Source organism: Gymnoscopelus braueri (assembly GCF_963280865.1).
Source record: "Gymnoscopelus braueri genome assembly, chromosome: 13".
NCBI lineage: Eukaryota > Metazoa > Chordata > Actinopteri > Myctophiformes > Myctophidae > Gymnoscopelus > Gymnoscopelus braueri.
This window is the reverse complement of record NC_137615.1, coordinates 44,996,299-45,008,798: the sequence shown is the minus strand read 5'-3', so window position 1 is coordinate 45,008,798 and position 12,500 is coordinate 44,996,299. Positions and strand designations below refer to the sequence as shown.

Here is a 12,500-nt window from a genome sequence, read left to right as displayed (position 1 = left end):
TCTGGCATTTTGGCCTCTCCAGGATGGTCTTAACCTCAGTATTCGGTACAACTGGCACAGTTATCAAAGAATACGTGATTGATTAGCGCGTGATATTGCTATTGTCATGGGTCACTGATTGTAGACAAGGGGAAAAAAGATACATTGCAATAGTTGGTAACTCAATTAGTTATGGCACTTTAAATGTTTAATACAAAATGAACAGTTTGTTCAACAGCGGTACAGCGGTACAGCGGTACAGCGATAAAGATGCCCCACCTGTGTAATCAAGCCCTGGTCCTGTGTGACACTTTCTCCAGTTCAGTGTCTCTCCTCTTCAGCTCAGCGATCTCCAGTGTCAGATGCTGTAGCTGGGCTTCTCTCCTGAACCGTGATGATTTCCTTCATACAACGCTGCTCCACAAACTCCACAAACTCTACAAAAATCTTGCTGCTGTCCTTCACTGCTGCCTTAGCAGGTGCTGATGACAGAAGAACAAAACAGTGTGAGTGTGTGCGCGTGTGTGCGCGTGTGTGTGTGTGTGTGTGTGTGTGTGTGTGTGTGTGTGTGTGTGTGTGTGCGCGCGTGTGTGCGTGTGCGTGTGTGTGTGTGCGTGTCTGTCTGTCTGTCTGTCACTTGTCAGTTCAAGTTATTCTTTATTGTTACATCTTGTGTTCAGGTACGTAAGAGTATTTATTTTTCATCTGCTCCTTCAGACATTGTAGCAGCATAAGTAACAATAGTAATAAAAAAGGATGTCTCTCTGTAAATCCCTGTCTAAATGTTTTGTATTGACTGTAGTGTACCAACTATTCATTTTGGATTTAATTTCTCTACAGATGACAAGGAAGTAGCACCACATTTCACACATCACCCATCAGGCCAATCATTGCTGGCCTGTATCCTTACGGTAAATAATGAGCTATACTCCATCAAAACAATGAGAATGCAGGAACGGTGCTTTCCCTCATTGTTGATTTTGGCAATTATCCAATAATTCCAATGAGCTAAATCGTGCAACACGTTCACGTTTCCTCAAAACAGCAACATTATATAAGGAGGTGCAGTGCCACTCTCCACCGTCACTGATCTGCCCACCTTGTCTTCACGATGAAGCTGATGTGGACTCTGTGTCTCACCTGGAGCCTCTTCTATGCAGGTAACTCAACTCACTCTCAGAGTGACTTAATGCTTTTTTGATACATTTGTTTTCCAGTGCAATTTTATTTTATTTTAATTATTATTCATATCATTTTGTGCTGTGCAACATTTTTTATTAAAGTATTACAAGGAAATAAATAAGTAATAAATGAGTTGTTATGATTGTAGGTATTATAACTTAATAAATACTTTCCTCGATGTAGCCGATGCCCTTCAGTGTCAAACTTGCAGTGATTCCACTGACGTCCTGTCTGCTAACCAACTCTGTCTATCAGCTACTCTAGAAGGTACTATTCAACATTTATTTTTCCAGATAATCATTTATTTCACAACGATATGTTGTATAATAAAGTACAATAAAGTAATGAGTTTTTCTTTCAACATAGTTCAATTGTGGCTTTATTTTTTATGTCAAAAGCGTCAGTGATGGCCACGAGCAGTTCATTGAATTTTGAGACCAAGTTGCCCGTACCACCTGCCACCTGTGCCATCCTTGGCAACGAGGCATTTTCAGCAAACCTGGGGATTGTGAAAGGAGCTGCATCCTCTTTCTGTTGTAAAACAGATGGCTGTAACTCTAAGACCAAATCCTTTGGTCTTAGAGTTGAGAGAGAGACGATTGAGAGAGAGACGATTTGGTCATTTGGTATGTAAATTAGATACAAAATATTTTTAAAATTGTTTCTGACATTTGTCCATTTATATCTTATATCAATGTTTTACTTTGTGTCTAAGGGTAGATCGCACTCTTCTTTATTTGTTAATTAAACTTTGTTAATTTGGGCCTGAATTTCAATCATGCCAACATGCTTAAGTTTGAACCCATCTTCATTTAATGACCGACCACAAATAATCTTAGACAATTGAATTAAACCATTACTAAGCAGCCTAAACAAAAAACAGGCTAAAGATCAGCCAAGGGGTTTTGCTAAATTAATATTAATCTCAGTCTAAGAAACATGTACGATAATAATCACCTGCTCCATTTCAGTTCCTGCTCAACAGGGAAACAATAATCTAACATGCTTCACCTGTGACAGCCTGAAAGATCATGACTGCAAGAAAAAATTACAATGTGTGGGAATTGTGGACCGGTGTATCAAAGGAAGTGGTGAGTCCCAACTGCCTTTAAACAAAGAGGTCTCCGACTTGTACATTATTGGATCCTTAAATATAGGAATGAAGAAAACAACATAAAAAACTATGGACAACAATTGTTGGAAGTGAGTTTTTGTCACAATAAGCAGGCTGGTGAACCCAAATGCAGAGGCTAGAGTCAGGGTAAAGGTATTTAATAAACAAGTGAAGGGTAAGGGGCGTAGACTGGAATAAATAAGCCTGGCAGGCTTGTGAGTATCACTGGGGACAAGGTGAAGTGGCAGGCAGGCAGTAGGTACAGTAGGCTGGCACGGCTGGGCAGCAGGAAAGCAGCAGGCAAGCAGAAGGCAGGCAGGCAGAGTATCACTCTGACTTGGTCAGAGTGATACGCGACTACATTTATTTGAAAACTTTAGTTACTAGTTACTTTGTAGATTTTTATTATTATTACACATACCATACATACCATAACCACTTCAACCCTACATACATTTCGGCCATTTGAAAATAGCCCATCTACAAGCTCACAATGCGTTATGATGCGACGCATTGTGAGCTTGTAGATCTGCAATTTTCAAAAATATTTTTATATATTTGAAAACTTTAAATGGGACCTTTTGCATAATGAGTACTTTTACTTTTGGTACTTTAAGTAGATTTTGATGCCAAATTGCCAATACTTTTGTACTTTTACTCAAGTACATTTTGAATTCCGGACCTTTACTTGTAACAGAGTATTTCTATATTGCAGTATTAATACTTTTACTTAAGTTAAACATTTGAGTACTTTTTCCACCACTGGTACCGGGTATGTTGATGGGATGGGAAATAAACTAAAATAGAAAACGGCACTTATGCATCATCAAATGAACTTAAAGTAAAGTAAAGTGTGATAAAGATTGTGCTAATAATATGAATATGAAAATGTTTTTCTTCTTTTGTCATCTGCAGTGAGGACCGGGGTCAGCAGCAGTATTTATACATTTGGTTGTGTATCTGCAAACATCTGTAAGCCTGCTGTTATCTCCCAACTGGCTGACATTGAAATTCCTCTGGCCAGCAGCATTGTTAACTTCATTGAGGAACCAAACTGCTGTGAAGAGAATCTTTGCAACTCTGGCAGCATACTCAGCCTGAGTATTCTACCTCTGCTGATGGCGCCTCTTACATTTACACTCACCTTTTAGCTCACATCATCATCATCATCATCATAACCTTTATTTAAACTCGAAGTACAGTTGAGGGGCAGGCCCTCATTTTCAATGTAGTCGAGATACACAACCTAATAATCAACATTGATCAACAGGAATAAACATTTATATACTGTACATCAATATTAATATATGAATTAGAGGACAGAGAAAACTCAAACATATTCAAAGAAGACACAGGCCGGGAATTAATTAAAATTGTTACACTCTGGAACAACAGTGTTGGAAACCATTTCCCTAAATTGACCCAAGGAAGGCAGTGAACTGATTTTTAGGGATTTCTGGAGCTCATTCCAAGTTGATGGAGCACCAACCGAGAATGCTGCCGTGCCGTGCCTAGCTCTGTATGAGTAAATGGCACCTTGAGCGTCAGGAAGTCACTCGAGGGAGTCTGGTAGGGACTAGGGTTCTGATCCAACAAGGCACAGATATAAGGGGGAGCATTCCTGAGATGGCTTTAAAAATAAATAGATACCAGTGCTTATCACGCCTCGCAGAGAGAGAGGATAAGCCTGCGTTCTCATAGAGAGTACAGTGATGGGTACCAAAACTGTCACCTGTTACCCAGCAATCAGCAATCCTATAAATAATGTCTCCATAATCTACGGTGGCTTCAATAATAGTTTTTTTTACAGGATGCAGGAAAACATGCTTTGTTCCTTTAGAGAAAAAATGTTTCTGTCTCAGTTTAATGACAGGATTTTCAATATGATATTTAAAAGTATATTAAAAAGATATTTAAAATGTCTCATCTAGCCAGATGCCAAGATATGTATATTCAGAGACCCTCTCAATTGTAGAGCCACTTGGAGATTATGGCTAAATTATTAAGGTTATGGTTAAATCATTATAAACACGCCGCTTCGCATCGTGTTTCGAGCTTAGATGTGCTGCTTTTGATATTTTTGAGTAACACTGTAGTGTGGAGGGGGATGATAAATTGAAAGCAATGAATAGCAGAAATAGACGATCTACAAGCTCAGTACTCACGACCCGTGTTTGGTCTGTTGTGAAGCAGAACAAGCAAACTGGCCAAGAAATCGCGGTAGTATTTATACTGTGGTGATTGCAAGGATTGGCTGTGGTGAGTGGAGGCAGGTGTATTTATAGCCTGTATTTAAAGAGCACAAAGTATGTTTCTGAACGGCCAAAGTATCGCCAGACTGTCCACCATTTCCTGTCTGGCAGCCATCTACACCTAAAATTTCCAACAGATTTCCCAGACTCCCTCCCCAGTCAGAGTTCCGAGTTTGAATGAATGCAGAATTATGTGCAGGATGTAATTTGCACACAGATGTGAGGGGACTTAATTGCATTGACGACATTTATTAAAATATTTTAGTTTAAAAGGAAAATCCTCTCTCTCACACTCATGTTAGTGTGCCAGTGATCACCCTCCCCTATGCCAATTTTGGCACCCGTGCCTAAGGTTGCCTATACCTGTCCTAATCTGTTTCTGTTATGTCATGTTATTTGTCAGTTCTAAATCAAAGTTATGATCCTGCTTTTCTTGTTTAGTATGAGATAGAAATGAATCTAGTTAATGTTGTTATCTTTGTTTCACCTCAGTAAAACAGTTTTAATTATATTCTATAGCTTGTCTGCTGTCATTTTGGCCTATCTGCTATATTTGGACCACAGGGCACACATAGGGCAGCTAATTCCTTGTATCAGTTCTTGTTGCCTTTTTTTGATAGACGCTAATTATACTTTTCAGATGTGTGTTGGTTGCAATCTTGTAAGTTCTGTAGTGTATTTACTGTACTTGTACATACATACTGTATAATAATGAAAATGATCTATCATTCAGCTGGGGTCCCCAGCTTCATGACTGAGAGTTAATCATAGTTAATGTACACATTTGTATTGTACATATAATGAGATTTTTTTTAGCTTTCAATCCTTTAGCTATGGGCTAAGTGTACTTAAATACAGTAAGCCATAGCCTACTTAATCAAGGCAGTGGACATTAAAACTTCACACATATTTAATAGGACTCAGTGATGCACACATATGTGGACACACCTGTGACCATGTGTGGACTGAGAGACCTAATGACAGGATGGACACCTAATGTGGAAATTACTTCAGTTTATTTCATAAGCTTATACATTAGGCCAGTGTTCATGGAATGTATGTGTAAACGGGCACTTCACAATGCTATAGGATGCATAAAGGACACTAATGTGCATGCATTAACCCATTATACTTCCTTTAATTACCACTTTCATTGATTGATTATTTGAGACACTGTTAAAAGACAAAGAATACATAAAATAAACATAATAAACTCAAAATAAGAAAATTATAAAAATATGAGTATGCGTGCTCAAAAATGACATCGGATCTAGTCCTACTCCTTCTTGCTCATTGTTATGTTTTAATCAAATAAAATGTATGAAGACAATTAAAGAATACTATGGAAACAAGAAACAAACTGAAACTAAAAAGCGACTTCTTGTGTTCGTCTTCAGCTCTCATTACAATATTCTTTAAATATGTTTTTTTTAAACATTTTCTTAAACTTGATTCATGAACTGCAATTCTTCATTTTTCATCACTACTGTTGTTCCATCCACACCTTTAACCGTAATACAGTGAAGCTTTGAATGTGTCCTTATTTTTTGTTTTTTAAACATATTTCCTCTTAAGTCATATTACTTTCTCTCCATTGAAACAACCCCTGGATACTGTTTGGTAACTGACAGTTTTTTTTACTTTGTACATGAGTTGGATAGTTTTGAAATCAACGAGGTCCTTATATTTCAGTGTATTTAGTTTAATTAAGAGTGGGTTTGTTGGTTTTCTGTAATGAGTTTTATTTACAATCCATACAGCTTTTTTTTAAAGAATTAAAATTGGGTCTGTGTTTGTTTTGTACGTATTGCCCCACACCTCCACCCAGTAGGAAATATATGGGAGTATGAAGGAACAGTACAAAGTATATAATGATGACTGATTTATAAGATCTTTTCCTTTATAATACTGATAATGGCGCCATCTTATAATCAGCATTAGTGAGGACCAATTATATGAATATAAGGTTGAAAATGGGTGAAATGGTCCTTAAACTTCTAGCCTGGGATCAATACCATTTTCGGGTTTCTGATCCAGTCAGGCGGCCGGAAGCCGCACAACCACGGGTGCCTGTGCATCACCCCAAAATAATTCCCTGCGACCAAGGGCATTTTCATTCTAGGGCCTACCCTATAAAACCCTTAATGTGGCGTAATTTAGCTTGTAGAAATAGTTCGTTTGGTATATCCATCCTTTATTCCAACTCGTAGCGACTATAGCGAGACTAGTAGTTATACTCGATTTAGCACAGGGGGAACCAAAACAAAGCTGCGCAGAAAAAACGGAACCCACCACACCCGGAACCAGTTCCCCCCCCCCCCCTTTTTTTTCAGTAGGCATGGCCTAGACCGGATCATGCGGGCCATTTAATAACGAATACCAGGCTTTCCTCTGAGGTCGAAAGTCTGGTGACGCGAGGTGGCTAACTGGGCTAACTGTCGCTAACTTCCGGGCGACAATATGCGTGACGTCAGAGTGGTCCTTTACTGAGCCGAAATATGTCACAAAGAGCAAATTCAACTGTATAGTGAACAATTAAATGTAGTAGTTAAAAGGAATATTTCACTTTCAAAAAAACTTTTGGTCATTTTATCGTCTACTCAGGCTTTTGTGAGCCCCCTAGACAGTTTTTAAGTTGCTTGATTCAGTATTTAGATATTTGATATTCATTTTATCAGACACGCCCCCTTCCTATACAAACTCATTATAACTTCAAACTAAATTTTTAACATGTTAGATTCATCAAAAACACCCGTCCTTGGTTCTGGTGACTCATCCTGCCTTCCTAATATGTGAGGGGGCCGTGTTTTTTCAATAACCAAAGAAAAAATGAAATGAAAAATTATTGAAAAAACATGGTCTTCTCACGCTCACGTATTGGAAGGACAATAGACTATCAGTCACCAGAACCAAGGACAGGTGTTTTAGATGAATCTAACATGGTTAAAATGGAGTTTGAAGTTACAATGGGTTTGTATAGGAAGGGGGCATGTCTGATAAAATGAATATCAAATATCTAAATACTGAATCAAGCAACTTAAAAACTGTCCGGGGTGCTCCCAAAAGCCTGAGTAAACGATAAAATGACCCAATTCTTTTTAAAAAGTGAAATATCCCTTTAAAGTAGTGTAGTAGTAGTAGTAGCGATGCGACGCGTTGTGAGCTTGTAGATCGGCTATAGCCTGTCTATAAAATAGGGCTAAAGTGGTTAATGTATGTTTTATAATGTAATAATTGAGAATGTCAAAGTAACTAGTAACTAAGGTTTTCAAATAATTGTAGTAAAAGTACAATATTTGCCTCTGAGATGTAGTGGAGTAGAAGTAAAAGTATTGGAAATTGGAAATACTCAAGTAAAGTACAAATACCTAAAAAAAAGTACAGTACTTAAGTAAATGTACTTAGTTACTTTCCACCACTGCTCCACTCCATTAGATGAGAGAACTAGAAAGAGGGGGAGAAAGGTAGTGTGGGTGTGGCAGTCATGACAATGGGTGTATATGTGTTTAAGGGCCATTCACCCTGAGCGCTATAACTATAACTCCACCAGGGTGTGAGGGCCCTGGCGGTTCCGGCTGTCAGATGTTCGTGCGGCCTAGTTCTGAAGTACTGGGACACCTATCTCCACCAGTGCCTGAGGGCTCTGGCGGTTCCTGCTGTCAGATGTTAGAACGGCGCAGTCCAGAGGTACTGTGACACTTATCTCCATCATTGCTACAGAGGCAGGAGAATCATGGTGATTGATATCCACCACTCGACGAGGCGGCATGGGCACCAATCTTTAGTTTGTCACACTCCATCGAGGGGACTTACTCCCCCTGATCGATTGTCAAGAAATCAATGGCCCCCAAAGCCAGGTCAGAGACCAGAGGGTATTACCTCAAACTGAACCTGTATGGAGTGGCCGACTCCAACCCATTGACAGGGTACGCTTTTGATGGGGTGGCCCGAATGGCTAACGCATTCCGTCCAAAGCCTTCTTGGTATTGTACAGATTTCCATGGGAAATCTGGGGGTGGCTGTTACGAAGGCTTTCACCCTCACATCATATGGGTATTTGATAGGTTGCCATAGTTACCCACTGAATATCGGCACTCCATATATGGAGCTCTCCGACATATCGAACTAACCTATCTAAGTCTTAAATCACAGTATTTACTCCACTCCTCGATTATCTCCAAGCTGTACCTCTACCTATTATGGCTGTACCTCCGACCTACGTTGACCTTGGAAAGCCTGCCAGGGATGTTTTCACCAAGGGATATATATGGCTTTGGCCTCATCAAGCTGGACTTGAAAACAAAGTCTGAGAATGGACTGAAGTTCAGCAGCGGGGGCTCCGTCAACACAGAAACCAGCAAGGTGGCCGGATCCCTGGAAACCAAATACAAGTGGGCCGAACACGGCCTGACCTTCACGGAGAAGTGGAACACGGACAACACACTGAGCACCGAGATCACCGTAGAAGACCAGATTGCCAAGGGCCTGAAGATGACGTTTGATTCGTCGTTCTAGCCAAACACTGGCAAGAAAAGTGACAAGATCAAGACGGGGTACAAGCGGGAGCTCATGAACCTCGGCTGCGACGTGGACTACGACATCAACGGTACATCCATCCATGGCCACGCGGTAGTGGGCTACGAGGGGTGGCTGGCCGGCTACCAGACAACCTTCGAGGCCGGCAGGAACAGGATCACTCAGAGCAACTTTAAAGTTGGCTTCATGACCGACCACTTCCAACTCCACTCGAATGTAAACAACGGCACTGAGTTCGGTGGCTCCCTCTACCAGAAGGTGAATGACAAGTTGGAGACGGCGGTCAACCTCGCTTGGACCGCTGGAAACAGCGACACCCGCTTTGGTATCGCTGCAAAGTACCAGATCGATGCCGATGCAGCTTTCTCTGCCAAGGTGAACAACTCCAGCCTTGTGGGCCTGGGATACAGTCAGACTCTGAAGCCTGGTGTCAAGATGACCCTCTGTGCTCTCCTGGATGGGAAGAACATCGATGCTGGAGGCCACAAGCTTGGCCTCGGCCTTGAGTTCCAGTTATAGAAACGTGAGGCACTCCTTCGGCGCCCCACACACACAATCACTCCCCCATCAAAATACTTTATTAAATAGCTAACCCTCACAACTCTACGTGTCACTTTTACATGTGGTACTGTGGTTGACACGAGGCAACGCCGGTCAAATTATTCAGCCGCTGTAAGGGAACATAAAATACTGGGGCCCACTTGAGAACAAATGTAACATAAAATGCTGGGGCCCACTCGAGAAGAACAAATGTGAAGTGAAAAAAGTTGTTACGGTGGAAAAGTAGCGTTCACGTTGGTCTCACTCATTTTCATTTCGCTACAACCTTTTAGAAATAAATGCTTTAATTTATTTACCTCTCCGGCGCTTTTCAATATAAATAAAGGGAGGGAAATCTGGGTCAGGATTTGTGAAGCTGCAATCGGGCTCAATGCAGTAAGCATGCAGTTTTTCTGTGTTAGGGATGTGTTTGTCTTAAGATATTATACAATGGGAATGGTTTAGGTGTCCTTGACGTAAATATTTTTTACCAATTACCCGAATGCCCCCGCCCCCCAGTTAAAAATCGCTATAACGATAGAAAGCAATAAATGAAAAAAATTTAACACTCTTTTAATTATTATCATTACAAACTAATAAATGAACCCTTGTTGTAAAAAAAACTAAGTTGTCCTTTAAGGTTTCTATTATGACAATAATAAGGCTTTAAAAACAACTATATTTGGACGTTTGGTACAATGAATATGACATTTTGCAAAAATTTACTAAGTGAAGGTAGATAACATACATTTTGTCTATACGGTTATTTTATAATTTTTTGAAAGTCCAAATAATACATGCTGAATATTCAATCTAATAGAAGAGTCAACATGACTCTTCTATTAGATTTTGACATGACCCCCAAAATAAATGAGATATTGTTTCGTCAACATTTCCACAAAAAGAACACAGCGTGTCAATATCAATCGTATATTTTATGAGATTGGTCTTGACAGGATAACATCTATTAGTAATTTGAAAGTAACCTCTCGTACCTTATTAATAACAAGTGTTCCTCCAATCTATGTCATTATATAACATATTCCAATAGAAAACCGCTGCGGGTTTGGAAACAATATCTCTAACAAAGGTTAGCGACACCCACAGCCACAACACTAGAGCCTTAAAACAAACATGGGTCAATTCTCCTTCTACAGCACTGCCACCCAGGTGTGGAATGCCCTGACCCCATCCCTCAAAAAATGTAGATTGCTGGCTTCCTTTAAAACAGCCCTGAAAATTCATCTTTCAGGAGGCCAAAGAGGTAGTTATCACTTCTCCCTTAGACAGGCGACCACCCCCGCTTCTTTACCCCCATTCCCTCACCCCCCCCTTTTCTTTCTACTCTGTACATATAGTGTTTTATATTGTGATGATATTGAATGAATTGCAGTGGCGCGGGAAGGGGGGGGGGGGGCTATGGGGGCTGCAGCCCCCCTGGTGGTGGGAAGCAAAAAAAAAAAGGAAATTAAAAAAATACATATAATTTTTAAAGTCTATACACACATATTAAAACAATGATGTATTTAACTTTGGGGAATAACATATTTGCTGAAAAAGGTGATTTTTTGGGGGGGAAAAAAGTTTAAAAAAAAAGTTTTTCACATTTGTTTTTAACATGTTTTTAACAAAATGTTTAAAAAAAAGTCCCCCGCCCAGCCCAGCCCCCCTTGGAATAAATGACTTCCAGCGCGCCTGATGAATTGAATACCTAGCACCCGAATGGAAACAAGTCCCACAAGGACTTTTTTGGTGTTATCCTTTTAGACAAAGTGTTTGACTGTACTCGTGCTGTTTTTACATTTATGTCTAATAAAATATTCAATCAATCAATCAATCCCTTTGAATAATACTCATAAGACATTGATTAGTGGCTTTATCAGTCAATAAAGGGCATATATTACCAATATATAAATCACAAGGACTCAAACTTGGAATAATACAGTTTCTGCCTTTAGGAGCAGACATCAATAGCCTTCTAGCACCATCTGGTATTGCATTAAATACAATGGAGCTCTAGGTGTAACAGGGAAACCGTAGACTGAAAGAAATTCAGGTAAATATTGAAGGTAAATAACTGACCACTGTCATTTAATAATTTACTAACAAGTAAAATATTATTATCAATCCATCTCTTAATATATAAAGATTTGTTTTTAAACCTGATATCTTGATTGTTCCAAATGAAATATTTATGGGGAGAGAAATTGTGTGAACATACTTCATTGACCAGGATAGATAATACAAGTTGACTATGAAAATTAGATCAAGAGCCATAGCTGTATATAAGTCTGGGGAGGCCTTCAACGTTAGCTACTAAGGATCTTACAGTAAAAATGGACAGATCTATCTTAAGTCAAAGATTAAATCTCTGTTGGCTGAAGCAATAAGGGGGTCAACATTTTCAGATAATCAAGAGCTTTGGTCCTTTTCGATTATAACACCAAGATATTTAATCTTGTGTTTGACATGGACCCCTGAAATAATAGTAGGCTATCTGTGCTGTTTTTAATTTTTTTTTAAACAAGCCATAGGCTTTATTGGGTTTAAAATCCTCTTAGCAGATCTTGTATTGAACTGTACTTGTACTGTGCTTCTTTTTTTGCAAACTGCTAATAAAGTATTCAATCAATCAATCAAAACTAGTCTTGATGGCTGTGGAATCCTACGCAAGAGGTCCAGCCACCAACAGACGTATTGGCACCAAAAAACTAATGTATTGGCACCAAAAAAAAAAAAACGTAAAGTACCAAAAGTAAAAGTACCCATTATGCAGAATGTTCCATTTCACAAGTTCTCAAAATGTATGAAAATCTTAAAACTGCAGATCTGCAGATCAACACGTTGCGATGTGGCGTGTTGTGAGCTTGCAGATCAGCTATTTTCAAATAGACAAA

General features: G+C 39.5%; 1 protein-coding gene and 1 pseudogene across 2 annotated transcripts; both read left to right on the top strand.

Moving 5' to 3' along the window:
• Positions 1-1,037: 1,037 nt before the first annotated feature.
• LOC308098541 (uncharacterized protein) lies at positions 1,038-5,038 on the top strand. Its single transcript, XM_080446934.1, has 5 exons — positions 1,038-1,139; positions 1,345-1,428; positions 1,560-1,787; positions 2,133-2,252; positions 3,191-5,038. Exons 1-5 carry the CDS (start codon positions 1,091-1,093, stop codon positions 3,424-3,426), a joined length of 717 nt encoding a protein of 238 aa, XP_080303060.1. The 5' UTR covers positions 1,038-1,090; the 3' UTR covers positions 3,427-5,038.
• Positions 5,039-8,726: 3,688 nt separating this feature from the next.
• Positions 8,727-9,955, top strand: LOC308099700 (non-selective voltage-gated ion channel VDAC1-like; annotated as a pseudogene). The gene has a single exon. The product of its transcript is annotated as a non-selective voltage-gated ion channel VDAC1-like (transcript).
• The last annotated feature ends 2,545 nt before the right edge of the window (positions 9,956-12,500 follow it).